Source organism: Astyanax mexicanus, chromosome 1 (assembly GCF_023375975.1).
Source record: "Astyanax mexicanus isolate ESR-SI-001 chromosome 1, AstMex3_surface, whole genome shotgun sequence".
Taxonomy (NCBI): Eukaryota; Metazoa; Chordata; class Actinopteri; order Characiformes; family Acestrorhamphidae; genus Astyanax; species Astyanax mexicanus.
In genome coordinates this window covers 112,521,103-112,538,065 of record NC_064408.1, presented here as the reverse complement: position 1 = coordinate 112,538,065, position 16,963 = coordinate 112,521,103, and the positions used below count along the sequence as shown (strand labels likewise).

General features: G+C 37.0%; 1 protein-coding gene across 2 annotated transcripts in view; it reads right to left on the bottom strand.

Moving 5' to 3' along the window:
• Window positions 1–126: 126 nt before the first annotated feature.
• rnf144b (ring finger protein 144B) overlaps window positions 127–16,963 on the bottom strand; it is a 48,874-nt gene continuing 32,037 nt past the window's right edge. The window contains exons 1-14 of one of the 2 annotated variants that reach the window (XM_022668654.2): window positions 13,526–13,631; window positions 12,535–12,611; window positions 11,917–11,989; window positions 11,483–11,598; window positions 10,566–10,591; window positions 10,336–10,473; window positions 10,121–10,230; window positions 5,556–5,651; window positions 5,387–5,470; window positions 2,774–2,900; window positions 2,578–2,683; window positions 2,187–2,369; window positions 1,107–1,181; window positions 127–1,013 (exon numbers count right to left, since the gene is read on the bottom strand). In XM_022668654.2, the coding sequence (XP_022524375.2) occupies window positions 930–1,013; window positions 1,107–1,181; window positions 2,187–2,369; window positions 2,578–2,683; window positions 2,774–2,900; window positions 5,387–5,470; window positions 5,556–5,651; window positions 10,121–10,230; window positions 10,336–10,473; window positions 10,566–10,591; window positions 11,483–11,598; window positions 11,917–11,989; window positions 12,535–12,611; window positions 13,526–13,553 (1,323 nt within the window). In that variant the 5' untranslated portion in view covers window positions 13,554–13,631 and the 3' untranslated portion in view covers window positions 127–929. Of the gene's footprint in view, window positions 1,014–1,106; window positions 1,182–2,186; window positions 2,370–2,577; window positions 2,684–2,773; window positions 2,901–5,386; window positions 5,471–5,555; window positions 5,652–10,120; window positions 10,231–10,335; window positions 10,474–10,565; window positions 10,592–11,482; window positions 11,599–11,916; window positions 11,990–12,534; window positions 12,612–13,525; window positions 13,632–16,963 lie in introns of those variants that run through there. The other variant, XM_049464665.1, reaches the window with a different exon arrangement.

Sequence of the window (16,963 nt, the reverse complement as noted above, 5' to 3'; positions counted from 1 at the left end):
AGTGAGTTCCAGTAACAGGAATAAGTGGCATTAAAGGGAGTGATTTTTTTGTCATAAATATAAATTATTTGAACATGCTGTCAACTTTTTTTTTTAAATAAAGACTTAAAATAGAGAAAAACAATACACAGTTCCAGATCATTTATTTATTTTCTACATTGTAGGTTAATATTGAAGATATCAAAACAATTAAAGGGACACATATGAAATTATATAATAAACAGTAAAAAAAAAAATGTGTTTGTCCGCCAAAGAAAAAGAAAGACAAACTTCAATATCTACATTAACAGGTATATATTGTAGACTTGTTATTTGCTATATTGCTTTAATTATACAAGATTGACATCAATATTGGTCCATTTCTCTAAACTGTATATGCATAGTGCTTTTCATATTATTGCTCTCTGTTAAAATTATAATCTACATAATCTATTTTTTTTATTTATTTTGAAAACACTTTAGCATTTATGCAATACTGTATATAGATTTGCTATAAACACATTAGACATATATATATATATATATATATATATATATATATATATATATATATTTTTTTTTTTTTTTTTTTTTTTTTTTTTTTTTTTTTCATTTACAACTTCCCAGCTTATCCAAAAGTTTGGGTAGCCCTGACAAAATTACGAGTGTTTGATTGTTTTATTGTAAAGACAAAATCATACGCTATAGAAATTCACATCTGCACAGTAATTAAACCGTAATTTTTGACAATTACTATAATTACCATAATTACTGTTTATTTGCTTAGTTTAACATGTTCAAAAATAATTAATGGAATGTGCAGAAGTAATGGCACATTAAATGCAGTGTAATGCAGAATAAATGAGGAATAATATGCGATGAAATGTAAGTAAGGATTTCAGACATGGACCCTGATTGAACAAATCTCCTCCATGTAACAGATCAGTGAGTCAGATGTAATGATTAAAGACCGTTTCATATTTTTCCTGTTTTCCTGATGTGACTTTAGGCTCTCCATTCTGCTTGATGAACTCCTGCAAACAAATGAACACACATTAATATAGGGACACAGTGTGCATATGAAAAAAGAAAAGGCTGGTAATGTAATCTGTGTAACTGAGCCACACCTCCAGGTCCTCCAGTGTCGCACCGCCCTCTTCCACCTTCTGACCAATCCCGCAGCTGAAGCTTACATAACGCTCCTGCACAGCACAAAATCAGACAACTGATCATGATCTGGGCTGACACTTGACAAGTAAAAGAGCTGATCTGGGATGAACATCTGCCTTTTACATTGTTACATTATTAATCCCAGACATGTTCTCTTACTCAAAGATATTTGAAGTCGTGAACTCAAAAAAAAGTCTTCACCTGGATTTCAGTAACTAAATGATGTGGGGTTGATGCTGCAGTTGGTCAGGTCTAGGTTCAGCAACAGTATGTGCTGAAAGAATGAGGTCAGCTGACTACCTGAATATAATGAATATAGACCAGCTTATTCCATCAATGGATTTTTTCTTCCCTGATGAACACGGCCATATTCCAATATAACAATATCAGGATTCATGGTGCTGGAATAGTGAAAGAGTGATTCAGGGAGCATGAGATCATCATTTTCACACATGGATTGAGAGAGTTCACCACAGAGTCCAGATCTTAACCTCATTGAGAATCTTTGGGATGTGCTGGATGGAGAAGGGTTTGTGCAGTGGTCAGACTCTACCATCATCAATGCTGCTGCAAGATCTTGGTGAAAAATTAATGCAACACTGGATTGAAATAAATCTTGTGACATTGCAGAAGATATTTAAAACAATGCCACAGTGAATGTGTGCAGCAATCAAAGCTAAAGACAGTCCAACAAAATATTAGAGTGTGTGAACTTTTTTTTTTTTTTAGGTGGCGACTTTTTTTGGGCCAGGCCGTGTACTAAAGGTAAACAGAGTTGATGATCATAAACAATGATCATAGATAAGTCATACAAACCCAAAAAACTTTAAATATAAACAAAGAAGCAAATGTAACCCCAAGCTTAACTAACCTAAACCCCCCCCATTAGAGAATGGGTGAAACCCTAAAGGTTTGAAGTGTAAATACAGGTTTACTCTACTGAAATAAATACAAATCATGTACAGCTGTACACATGCATTTCTGGACAAGCTGAGAAATACAGAACTGAAATGAAAGAATCAGATTATCACAATTACCTGTAGCATTTTTTGCATGACTCCGTCCTCAATAATCTTGACTGCATTTTTGAGACCCCGAGCGAAAGCATCCATGGCAGCAATGTGAGCGATGAACAAATCCTCCAGGTCAGTCGACTCTCTTCGAACCTTGGCATCGAAATTCAAACCTCCGGGCTGTAAGCCTCCCTGCTCGATTACAGCCTGAGGGAGTGAGTGAAAGTGTGTTATCCTTGTATGAACTAAAATATACACTCCCTTCTCTATAATAACTTTAACCCTCTATGGCATTAATTATATTTTTGGGGAGAAAATAAATCACACCACTATTTGGGAGATTTTTCTTTTTGGACATTTTTAAATTACCACCATTAAAGTCAATTTAAGCTCTATCCAAATTCTTAAAAATCACCTTCATCACTAGGGTTGTGTTGCGGATGTCCATGGGGAACTGATCTGTGTCCCAGCCCAGATCAGGAGACCCAGTGTTTGAGTCCACAGAGCCCAGCATACCAAACCTGCACACATACATTACATACACAACCTGTAATTTAATACACAAAATACACATTCCTAATAATCAGCAGTAAAAATGAAGAGCACCGTACACAGAGGCCATGATGATGTCGTGCTCATAGGAATGTCCAGCCAGGGTTGTGTGGTTGGGCTCAATATTAAGCTTGAAGTCTTTGTCCAATCCAAAGTGCTTCAAAAAGCCGATAACACTCATCGCATCTGTAAAGGTGAACACATACAGTCTTTGAATGGTGAAAAACATAAGCATATTCAAAGAAACTCTCCATGCAACACTCTCTTTGTTGCAGAACAACCTTTTTTAAATCAGTTTAATTAGCAAAAAGTTCACCACACTATTTTGTATTATCTGTTTTTTTATTTATATTTAGCATTTTGTATATTTTAAAAGAAGTCAGTGTAAACAGGTTTTATTCAGTTATTATGGATTGTTTCTATTGGTCATTTCATCATGAGGTTTACTATTTAAAGAAAAATGACAAATATGTAAATACAAAGGTTCTGGTTATGACAGTTATAAAAAAAAACAATGTAACAATCCCAGATATTTAACAACATTTAGCACTTAAGAAAGTAAAAGCATGTAATAATGACCTAATAATGTAAGAATATATTGCAAATTATCATCTTAAGAAAGTAATGAATGCCCAATTATGTAATACTTTTTCATATTAGATTTGAGTCACTTTCATATGTGTGGTCCTAAATTGGATACATATCTGATCCATGGACATGTGACATGAATGTGAACGGTCAAATCAGAATTCATGCGTCTTTTTGCTTTTACGCATGCGCTACGTGCTTCTCTCTCGTACCCACACATCTCTTGGTGCAGCTGTGCAGCTATAGCTGCAAAAACAGCAAAAGCAAACCACCTGACCTTTTTTCACCTCCTCGACCTGAGCATGAACTTCAGCCCAGCTGTTTATTCTCCACTCCCTTCCATTCCCTTTATAAAGCTACGAGTTGTCTCTCAAATATGAGGTTGTTTGTTGTTGGTGAAAAAGGAGATGTTTATACTCGTATCAGTGTGCGCATGTGAGGTGTTTCAGGGACAGATTCGTTCACATTCGTACACAGATACAGATCACTTACATTTGTGGATGTGAACTGTCAAGATATAGCCAAATCTGATCTGAGCAAAAATGAGGCTTGCAATGTGAACATAGCCTAAAATCCTGCTTGAGGAAGAAATAAACCCCATTTAGATTAATTGGTAAGTAGTTGGTTAAACCATTTTTGCTGCAACATCAGCTTTAATTCTGTTGGGGTCAGTGTCTCACAGCTTTGCTCACTGTGGTGGAGTGATTTTCACCCATTCTAGCTGCTAGATTTGCTCCTTGTTGAGGGTTTGTTAAATGACGCATTTGAAGTCAAACAGTGCCACAGAAATTCTTTACAGCACTCTTTACAACGGCCACTTCAGGACATATTTTGCCCGTGATAAATTGCTTTTTACACCGATATCCAGGCTCAAAGCAGCTCCACACTTTCTTGCTAGAATCCAGGAGGCAGCTATGTCTGTCATTATCAGTACAGTGATGGCAGAGCACAAGTTTTGTTTTAAATCTCAGAGCTCTTTAGATTCTAGAAAAGAGGTATAGAGCTACTTTGAGCTGGATAACATTGTAAAAAGCAATTTATTGGGGCAAAATATGCCCCAAAACGGGCGTTGTACAAAGTGCTGGGCAAAAGGAACAAAATTACTGCATCTCAGAAAGTGGAGGTGAGCTATTCAACAAAGGTAAGAACTTTTTATCATGTTTTACTACACCCAAAGTCAATTTTACACTGGAGTTCTCCTTTAAGGGGCAGATTTGTCCAGTTAGTAATGCAGCTTTCATTTACTTACAGTAGATCCAAACACTTGGATTTAGTTTTTAACCTTTTTGAGTCTTGTAGATGGAAGATTGTAGAAGTAGATTAATCCTTGGTCTTTATTTTTTCAGTCTGGACAGTGGCTGTCAGTCCTGTCACTGTCTATCTGCCTGCCATTGACTGTAATACTCCAGAAACAAACTCCATTTCCCATAAAACTCCTTCATTCAACTCTTCTTCACTCGGACATGCCGGATCACATGACTCATTGGCGTTCCGGTTCACCATTCTACTGATTGTACACACCTGGACTCAGCACTATAAATATTTCACACTCACTGCTTCAACCTATCGTATCTTTTGTACTTTGTCTCTCTAGTTGCAGACTCTTTTTCTCTTAGACCACTCTTTTGTTTAGCCCATTGTTTTTTTAGCTTATTTTGGTACTGACTGGTACTGTATGTTGTATATCTGTTTATGTCCTCATTTAATAAACCATTGTATTGTATCCCCGCTTGTCTGTCCCGCGTTTGGACCCTGTGACAGTGGTACTTGAATGAATGTCTTTTATTTTATAATAATTTAAAGGCAGAGGGCAACTGTAAACCTAGTGTGTCCATATTAGGCTAAAACATATATATTTGAAGCTGTGCAAGCATGTAAAAGGAACTACCTAGATATACTTTGTTATACTGTACATGTGTGTTAACATTAATTACTAAGCATAACATTATGACCACCTCCTTTTTTCATGGTGTTGGTGTATGAGGTGTTGTGCTGTGCTGTTACAAGTAGATCAGATACTACATACAAAAAGTTTTACTGTAAAACTCTATTTACTGCCTCTATAAAGAGTAAACAGGGCTTACCGTAGTCGTACTGGTGCTTGCACGGTTCCTTCGGCTTTGGCTCAATGAGGAACTGGCATTTCAAGCCAATCTTTTCTTTATAAGCTACAAATAAGACCAAGGTTAGCATATTTTACTAAGGAAACTAACACCATTAACACATCAAAGTAAATTCTTAAGTACTTCTTACCCACTGCCATTTTAAAGAAGTTGGCCATGTGCTTCAGTTCAGCCGCTACGTCTGTGTTGAGGATGGAGAGAAAGCCCTCCCGGCCCCCCCAGAACACTGATCAAACACAAGCAGAAAAAGACTTCCATTATTAACACATACAACTACAGACCCACTGCTGTTTATACATATGGAGGTGTAGAACATCAATTACTTAAAACAGCATTATGTAAGAATTGGAATACTGAGTGCCCTTTACAGTCGGGAAGTGGAATTTGAGCATTGTGCTTCCCTAATGAACACGATTTACACATGCACTTCTGGACAAGCTGAGAGATGACCTAGGTAACACTGCGTTATGCAGTTCTAGCCAGCGTTGTCCTGTCTACTTCACTATTCTGAATCATAGTTGCATAGTGCAATGTGCAGAGAGCCCAGGATTTCGGCTTTTGCCTATTAATATTCATGCATGCAAACATATCGCCTCTGATTGGCTAACAGCACTAGGATGCAGCAGGTTGAACAACAGTTAGACATGTTTTCAAAGAAATAACAAAACTTTGCAATGTCATATGCAGTGTTGTGAGTAACGGCGTTAAAACTAACAGCGTTACTAACGCCATTACTTTTTTCAGTAACGAGTAATCTAACTAATTACTCTGACTGTAACTATAACGCCGTTACCATTTCCGACACCCCGTTACTGCACGTTACTTTAGCCGCTCTATTAAGTTTTTTTTTTTACTTCGCTTTGCCCTGGTTTACCCCTCCTTTTTCCGGTGAACTTGAGCTTCTGGCCGCTGTGCTTGTGGGTTTGGCGTGGTGAAGTGAGGCACAATTGTGACGATTTGCGTGCTCTAATTAATTCAGTGATTGCCGTGCACAGGCCAAGTTCCGATTTAAGGGCTTTAAGCTCTTTTTAGCTGCTCCGGTTTTTGTGGTGCTGCTGCTTTCTCTTTTAGAGCTTAGATTCTCTGCCCGAACCTGACCTGAACCGAGGACCGACCCGAAATCGGGCTCCTATTTTTATTTTATATAAAGCTCTGGTGTGATAATCACAATGTTGCTAAGTAACCAATTATTATTGTTCACTAAAGCGAACGAAATAGCGAAAACTGAAAGTGAAAAAACATTTGTGTTAACTGAATCTAATAAAAACGGTAATTAAAAGGAAAAAACATAACTATCTCGAACTGTATTTTGTGTTTATAAAACTAACTAAAACGAACTGAAATTACTGATAGAATACCCTAATTTTCGTGTTTAATTTATTTATAAGCGCTGTTGTACAGCGGGCGGTGTTGTGCCGAGCGCGCGGCACCTCGTGGTTCGTGGCGTTAGTTCTTGTGTAAAGCGCTCGCGCTAGCAGCAAAATACGACAGAAAACACTGAAAAACTGCAGAATTATGTATTGGATTACAATATGAGCGCCAGGCAGATGAAAGAGAAACAGCAGATACAGTGTGTGAGATGTGTGAAAACTAATAAAAACTAGCAAGCCCACCCTAAAAACTTACTGAACAGAAAAAATAAAAACAAAATAAAATTAAAATGTAATCACGTAGCTCTGGGCGCACGTGAACTCCTCCGCGTTTGACTTGCAGCATTGTTTTTAGCTGTTCTTAAAAATCATTTAAATTAAATAATAGTTCTATGCTTCAATGTTACAGTGTTATTTAGCATAATTCTGATTATATTTCGCTCATTCAATCAGACCGAAAACAGACAGTTCATGGTTCGGGTTGGGTCGGGCTCTGGTAGAACGTGCACGTTTTGGGCCCGATCTAAGCTCTATTCTCTTTTGGTGAAGCTGTTATATTAATACCATTTTAACTTTATATATACATATTTCCTTTGAGTGTGGCTTGGTTTGTTTAATTTCATCCCCAGACGCGTTTTTCAGTTTTTTCTGTTTTTTTCAGTATTACAAGTTTTAGTAATTTTCTTTGGCTGTGTGGAGAATTTCGTTTTGTTTTTTTGAAATTCGTTAGATTATATTTTTGTCAACATTTTGAGTTTATTTTCGTTTGTTATTTTTCTAATAATAATAGAAAATGCATAATTGATTTCCTTTTTTTTTTGACGGGCGAGTAATAAAAAGTAACGCGATAGATACTTTTACTGGTAACTAATTACTTTTATAGTGGAGTAACTCCGTTAGTAACTCAGTTACTTTTTTGGAGAAGTAACGAGTAACTATAACTAATTACTTTTTCGAAGTAACGTGCCCAACACTGGTCATGTTACTTTACAACATGTGTAATGCCCTGCTACGTGCAGTTCACCCACTGTAAAACGCCAAATCCACTGGAGATCCTATGTAAACCTATAGGTCACCAATAGGCGGACCGTGGTCCGGGTCTGGACTAGGGTTGCAGCGGTAACCGGTTTCACGGTATACCATGGTATTAAAATGCACGGTTATCATACCGTGTGTGTTTGCTTATTACCGGTAAAAGGCAAGCCAGCGGAGAAACTCACCCGCGCATGCGCAACTCTGCTCCGCTTCAGCTGCTCAGCACACAGCGGTGAGAACAGCAGAAAGTGCATCAGACTAAACAAATCTCCGTCCGCCTAAAAAAAGGCTAAACTAAAATCAGCAGTGTGGGACTATTTCAGAGACCCGCCGAACGCACCCGAGGATGGGTATCCGATTTATAATCAATGTGGCTGTAAAGTCACAGCTAAAGGTGGACATCCATCAAACCCGTTCTCCCATCTCCGAGAACACCACCCCGCTGTGCAGCGCAAAGTATGTGTTTAGTTTATAATTTTAATCTGAACCTAAATAAAACCTCTTTGTAGTCGTTCACAACCCATGCGGTAAGCGCCCGCAAAAGCGCTGAGTTATCCGAAATTTGAGCACGCAGGTACAGACGTGAAGTGCGTGCTACGATGGATTCACGTGTCCGTGTAAAGGTCCTGGCCGGACTGGATGTGAAAGACGCCATTCATTTACATGCGTTCATTTTCATTTTCAAATTTATATATTTATATATATTTTTTTACATACACTCTTAATGCCCTTAAGAGTAGTGGAAAAACCTGGTTTCCTTCACCTGATGGTGTACAGCTTATTTTTTTAAGGAGACATTATCTATATTATTGTTCCAGGTTTCTACAATAAATAGTTAATTGAACAAAAAACCTTTGTTGTAATTTCTTTAAGGGTCAGTTTAATAATATATGTAACAAACTGTGATACCGTGATAACCGTGATACCGTGGTATTTTCTGAGACGGTTATCATACCGTGAAAATCTCATACCGTTGCAACCCTAGTCTGGACACAAACGTTGTCCAATGCGGACCCAAACCGATCAACTACTGAGAAAGATTTAATTGTATACGTGCTTTGCGGCGCAGTAAACCCACAGACCACGTGTGTTGTAAGATCACCAAATCTGTGCAGTCGCGGTAAGTAAAAAAATAAATAAATAAACACACCGCTCCTCACGCGGATCGAACCCGTGTTGTCAGGGTCGTGAAAAAACGCCTTTATAAGGAGATAGGGATCACGAGAACGAGCGGAAAAACGAGAACGGGCGGAAACTAAAGTCACGCCGAGCGTGACAGAGAGACAGGCGAGGAATGTTAACAAAATCTGTACAGAGAGGTATTTTTTTTTTATTATTATATATTTTTTTTATTATAGTTTAAACAACCTTACAGGATATAGCACTGAACCATAACACGAGTTAAAATCGGTCCTGACCATGGGCTGTCGAAATTTTGTCTAACTGGACCATACTGAAGTCTAATTAAATTAGACTGCTATAGATACTTACACAGAGGTGGGTAGTCCAGGTCCAGAAAGTAAAAAATGCACAGCAGAGCCACAGCAGAGCTGCCCAGGCAGTTGGAACAAAACTCCGGGGTGGATTTTTACTTTGAACTAGTGTAAACAGAACAGTTTTAAACGTAAAAGCTGAGAGGTGACTATAGGTAACACTGCAATACGCAGTTCTAGCCAGCGTTTTCCTGCCTACTTCACAATTCTGAATCATAGTTGCATAGTGCAATTTGCAGAGAGCCCAAAGTCAAAGACAGTGATGATATGGTATTTACAGTCTGTGGCAAACCATAATGATTTTAAAGCTTCTACTTTAAAGTAAAAATACTAAATAATATTGATTTACAGTTTATTAAGTGACTGGCACTATTTCTCTTACCCTTACTTTTATGGAGATGCGGATTTCATTTTCCAGCAGGACTTGGCACACTGCCAACACTGCCTAAAGTACCAATTAGTCTTATATAATATTCTAATTTTTTGAGACACTTATGTTTGGGTTTTCATTGGCTGTAATCCATAATCATCAATAATAAAAGAAAACAACGCTTAAAATAGATCACTCTGTGTTTAATACATCTATATAATATATGAGTTTCACATTTTGAACTGAATTACAGAAATAAAGTAACTTTTTCATGATACTCTTAATTTTCTAAGATGCACTAGTACAATAACATTTTGAGGCTCCGAGTAGCTCAGCAAGCAAAGATGGTTTTAGGCTTAAAATGACCTTTTAGCTGAGATTTATAAACAACTATTACATTCATCACAAACACAAAGCCAGGTCTTACCAAAGTTTTCGGCCCCCAGCTTCTTGGCTATGTCGAGACCCTTTTTCACCTGAGCTCCAGCATAGGCCAAAACATGGCAGTCTGGGTTAGTGGAGGCTCCGTTCATATACCTGCACATACAATATACAATGCACAGATAAACCGAAGAATGCACAGGTTTTTAAAAAGCTCTCTTTAAGTAAAACTGACCAAGAATGAGTTGTTATGGGACTGACCTGGGATGAGCAAACAGGTTGCAGGTGATCCAAAGCACTTTAACCCCAGTCTTCTTCTGGAGCTGCAAAGCCAAGTCTGAAATCTCATCCAGGTTTTTATTGGATTCTTCCAGAGTGCGGCCCTCGGGGGCCATGTCCCTAAAACAAGAGCACTGTAACTCTTACAAATGTAAAAAAAAGAATTAAATCTGATTTACTGATGAATTACACACATAAAGTTCAATACATACCTGTCATGAAATGTGTAGTATTTCACCTGCAGTAGAAAATGTTTCTTTTGTTAACAGAGTATTAAGTAATTATCTGGAATTAGTAATATAGTACTTTTTATTCTCAGATATTATTTAAATAATACACATTTTAGTATTAGCATTAGCAAATGTTTATTCATTTTTCTATCTCTCCTCAATTCATGCCACATGCCAAAATATAAATAAAAAAATAAGAGAGCACTTAAAAAAGATGAGTTTCTTTGATTTTACAAAATTAAAAACTTCTGAAATATAATCAAGAGGAAGATGGATGATCAAAAGCCATCAAACCGAGCTGATGACCTGCTTGAATTTTTGCACCAGGAGTGGCATAAAGTTATCCAAAAGCAGTGTGTAAGACTGGTGGAGGTATGAAGATGCATGAAAACTGTGATTAAAAACCAACGTTATTCCATCAAATATTGAATTCCGAACTCTTAAAACTTTATGAATATAAACTTGTTTTCTTGGCATTATTTGAGATCAGAAAGCTCTGCATCTTTTTGTTATTTCTCATTTTCTGCAACTAAATGCTCTACATGACAATATTTTTATTTGGAATTTGTGAGAAATGTTGTCTGTAGTTTATAGAATAAAACAATAATGTTCATTTTACTCAAACATATACCTATAAATAGCAAAATCAGAGAAATTGATTCAGAAACTGAAATTATTCCAGATCTGTATAAGACTGGGCCTTTTTTTTGTTGGTTAACTTGTGTACTTTGGGTTATTGTCATGTTGCATCACCTCTTCAGCTTGCGGTCATAAACTTTTGCTATTACATTCTACTGTAAATTATTTTACTAGTAGCACTGCACAGAATATTCAGCAGCAAAAAAGGGTTGTATGGGTGTTTTTGAGACAAAAGGAAATCAATTTAGTAACTGTCTTACTCCAAGTTTAGTGAAGAACTCGAAGGCTGCGCTGAGTCGCTTCTTTGCTATCTCCATGTCGCTGTCCCCCTCGTTCCATGGCCTGCAGAGAGTGGGAGACCCAAACGGGTCTGCACCTAAACGGAGAGTGAAACTTATATCTACACATGCAGCACTTACCAGCCTTAAAGTCATTTACTCAAATCAAATTCAAGACAATTTTGAGCTAAAATATACTACCAGAAATTATTTACATAATTTACTTATGGCTTTATGGACATGACCTCAATTATTGTTTTTGTTGACCTCAGTATTGCCTGTTATGTTTTTCTAATTCATTTATGTGCACTTTAGATAGATGGTCACAGGATGGGGGATCAGTGGGAGCTCACTGATGTTGATGTTGCTCTCTGAAAATGGGTGGAAAATACACAGACTAGCTAGGAGTCTCTTACCAGTTCCACAGAAGGAATGCCAGTAACACACCGAGAACCTGAGCCAGTCCTCCATTGTTCTGCCCAGCAAGACCTACAATCAGATATGTGCAGCACTTAACCTCTAGAGTACCATACTGTATATACAATCAGCATCAGCTACATTACAAACACCCACAGTGTACACTGGCCACTTTATTAGAAACACCTACCTTGTACTTCCACTCACTGGCCACTTTATTAGAAACACATACCTTGTGCTTCCACTCACTGGCCACTTTATTAGAAACACCTACCTTGTACTTCCACTCACTGGCCACTTTATTAGAAACACCTACCTTGTACTTCCACTCACTGGCCACTTTATTAGAAACACCTACCTGTTCTTCCACTCACTGGCCAAAAAATATGGTTCATGGTTTAGTGTCTCTTTAAAGAGACTGAGCCAAAAATAAACATCTGATTAAATGAGAAAACCTAATTTAGGCCACTTTTACCTGCTGTGTGAACATATTTCTGCCTGGTGGTGGAGATGGCAAATTAAAGGGTTAATCATATCAGTCATATCTCCTAACTGTGGCTCCAACACACCTGAGGCCCAAACCCAAAGCACTGTCAGCTGTGTCCTCTACTGCTTACCTGTGTGGCATCGTAGTGTTTAAAACACAGCACCTCCTCAGCACTGGCATCTGCTACATAGGAGATCTTGGAAATGCCTTAATAAAGAAAACAGCAGATGTTTAAAGAGCGCCTAAGGTGACATGATTAAAAAAGAATGCATGGCCACAATTTATTAAGGCGTGGGGATAAGATCCTTATGCATGGCATAGAAACGAGATCCTAATGTGTGAGAACGAGATCCTAATGGGTGGCCATGACTTATTAAGGAGTGGGTATTAGATAATTAAGGCATGTGAATGAGATAATTAGGTTGTGGCCACGCATTATATTTTTAAACATGATGTCATCTTAGGGGCTCAGTGTGTGGTGTTGTTTTAATGGCTATGATTTAATTACCTCATTCATGCGCCTTAATAAGTTGTTTCCACAAATTAGGATCTCATTCCACGCCTTAATTATGCATTAGGTTCTCGTTCCCATACCTTAATTATCTCGTTCCCACATATAAGGTTCTTATTCCCACACCTTTATCTCTTTCCCACGCATTAGGTTCTTGATCCCTTGCCTTTATTATCTCGCTCCCACACATTAGGATCTCATTACCACACATTAGGTTCTCATTTCCACGCCTTAATTATCTCGTCCCCTTGCCTTAATAAGTCATGGCCACGCATTAGGGGCTCGGTACAGTTCAGGCCTGTGTTGACTGGATGAGCTACAGTAGAAGTCTCAGATATTGAAGCTCCTCAGACTCAGACTCTGCAGTTTAATCTGAATCAGGCAGTTTTTAATCACAGTCCTGAGATCAGATGAGTCTCAGGGTCAGTGTGTAAAGTTCATGCTCTCTCTCTCTGAATGAGATTCACCCAGAAAACAATAACAGTAATAAAATGAAGCTTTTAAAGCAGTTAAAACCTCCTGTTTACGTTTTACTGCACCGATTTCACCGCATCAAGCTCAACCCCTGACCCGAACCCGTAATCTGAAGCGTATAAAGGGCTGTATTTACCTGTGAAAAACTCCGTGCTGGCCGACATGACGAATTCCACCAAGTTCTGCTCCTGCTGTTTTTTTTGTTTTGTTTTTTTTTTACCGGCAGTTCCCGCCTTCAGCCAGCAGGTGTCACTGTTATAACGGGAGATTTATTTCTATGACGCTTTTACACTGGGGATAGCTTATCCATTATTATTATTAACCAAAAATAGATCATAAAGTATAATAAATATATCATACACACTAAAATGCATATATGTATTATGGGTAATTCTACATAAACATCCACTTTTACAATGGCAAAATATTGTGTTTCTTTTGTTTTTCTAACATTTTAACGCAGACTGCCTTATTGCACAACATACTGACTGTATGGATATCCATAAATAAAAGCATAGTTATGTTGTTTTTTACCCATTTTTGTACATTCGAGCAAAGTATTTTAGGTGCCAAAGAAAAGTAACATGAGTGATAAAAAGCATTTAAAAACAGCCATCAAACAGCATACTATCTATTCTGAAAAAAACAATAACAAATATGATGCAGATCTTTCAGACCTCAAACACTGTAAAGAAAACAAGTTCATATTCATAAAGGTTTAAGAGTTCAGAAATCAATATTTGGTGGAATAACCCTGGTTTTTAATCAAAGTTTTAATGCATTTTGACCTGTTCTCCTCCACCAGTCTTTCACACTGCTTTTGGATAACTTTATTCCATTCCTGGTGCAAAAATTCAAGTAATTCAGCTTGGTTTGATGGCTTGTGATTATAACATCTAAGAAACTCATCATTTTTATATCATATACAATAATATTGTGAATATATAAACTCTATATTGTGAGAATACTAATATTCTTGAGTGCAGCCTGTTTTGTAATTGTTTTGCCATTTACTATATTTACCTTTAATTGCTTGTTTGCAGTTTATATGTATGCACTAAATATTCTGTTCTTTAATTTTGTGGTAGATTTTTGTTGTTAAATTAGCTTTTTTTGTTAACCTTTTTTGCAGCTATTATTATTTTATTCAAAATCTGGAAAAGTTGGAAAGTTACTGTTTATTTTTTAGACAAACATTTTAAGATTATAGTTTAACGTTTGTATGGTTTAGTAATACATTATAGCTTGTAGATACAAAACTAAATAAACTTTTATACTTATTTGGTTGCAGTCGTAACCAATGTTTGTCGCATCAGCAAGAATATTGTAATTGCAAAAATACACTGAAATATTATGATACTATTTCATGGCCATCTCACCCAGACCTACAATATAAAATATATAATATAGATTTTCTGTAGAATACACATTTTAGCAATTAATAACTATTTTATGTCTGTTCCAATTACCTGCTCCACTCTGTTACCCTGCACCCACCATCAGGCCTCCATCCATAATTCAAGTGTGGGTGTTCATACTGCTGTCCCATGACTTTTGGTACATTTGGTACACATACTTTGTACATTGCTGCTCAAATGTTTATAGGTCATATATTTTCTGAATACTTGTTAACAAATCAGGCCCAACACACATTTTTCACTGCTCAGTAGCTTATTTAATTTATTATAATTATGTAATACAAAATATCTGATGTCAAAAAAATGAACAGAAATGTAAAAACACAGAACAGCTTCCACACTCATACAACACAGTATGTACAGACATTTTAACACACAATCAACCAATCAAAGCCTTTGGTCTGGATCCCCACAAGAAAAAGTTCAAATCTGTAGCAGAATTATATTATTATTACTATTATTTATATATTCAGATTAATGCTACAGTCCTGCCATTATTCATAATTCAAACACAGCATACAGTGCAGCTTCCATGAGCACAACATGAAGATATACAGCTCTGGAATAAAATAAGAGAGCACTTAAAAATGACGAGTTTCTTTAATTTAACTGAACAGATTGAATTTTTGCACCAGGAGTGGCATAAAGTTATCCAAAAGCAGTGTGTAAGACTGGTGGAGGAGAACATTCCAAGATGCATGAAAATGGTGATTAAAAAACAGGGATATTCCATCAAATATTGATTTCTAAACTCTTAAAACTTTATGAATATGAACTTGGTTTCTTTGCATTATTTGAGGTCTGAAAGCTCTGCATCTTTTTTCCATTTGTTTATATATCTATAAATAGCAAAATCAGAGAAACTGATGCAGAAACAGAAGTGCTCACTTAATTTTTTGCCAGAGCTGTATATATATGTATTTGCATCGGCCAAAAAAAGGTCACTCACGTCCCTTTTCACTGTTATACATTAAAAAAACGTATTTTTTTATGCATAATACGATGAAAGGCAAAAGAAACCCAGCAACTGCCAGGTGCTGGAGACTGAGGCACTTTAGCACCTGGTAAACCGGCCCAGTGACCCCCTCAATGCAAGCTGAATGTGGGCGGAGCCATATACTCAGCCCCGCTCTTTCTCAAGCTTATTCTGCTGTCGGGTTATGCTGGATATTCAACCCCACCAATGTATTTATATGAAGATTAGATGGGGTTGTCTATTCAGTCACAGCACATACCAGCCCTTCATATACAGTAGAAACCTGCAGTAAATCAAACAGATTTATAGGAGAACAGAACACCTACAGCTTCATATCTTATTTATTTATTTATTTAAGACTTAAAGTAATAAAAAAAAATCTAAATCCTGTTTTTGTCACTTATGTTGTCGACTAATCATTCATTTGTAACAGTACCGCATTACACAAAGTGCTGAGGACAGATACAGTTTACAGTCTCCAAAAGTCTGTGTCTCCAAAAGTGCTCAAAGACAACAGATTACATATTTACTCACTAATGATTAGAACTTTCCACATTTAAACAACATTTGGACATTTAAATGGCTTTTAAATCTCACGTTCAGCTGTTTCTATACTATTTAGAGAGGAAGGACATGGCAGCAACAGTCGTTGCCTAATCGACTAATAAAGAAAAATAATGATCAGATTAGTCGACTACCAAAATAATCATTAGTTGCAGCCCTACTGGACTAAAGACTGCCCTTAATCTCAGCTTTACAAGAAATGTCTCATCTTATTTTACACAGAGTGTCTTACTTTAGTCTGAAACTAAGCTAACTGCTAATGCTGCTACACTTGCATGTTGGTCTGCATTGTTACGATGTTACAGGAATAGCTGTGGCCTGGCTAGCGGTGTGCAACAACTTTTTCCACATTTCTCCAGAAGTACAAGCACTCTGTCTGTGGAAAAATGCAGAAAAATAAATGATACGGCAAACATTTACTTTTTTGCCAAACAAAATGAAACACAATTTATTTTTTAGCATGTTTCCATTAGTTTTGGCACTTTTTCACTACTGTATTTGTGTCTGTGGGGCATTTCATTTGTCATTTTGAGTGATCTCTATACACCCCTATGGAGCCCTTTAACAAGATGAGGACATTCTGTTGTGAGCCAATTTGACGTGTTTATGATGATAA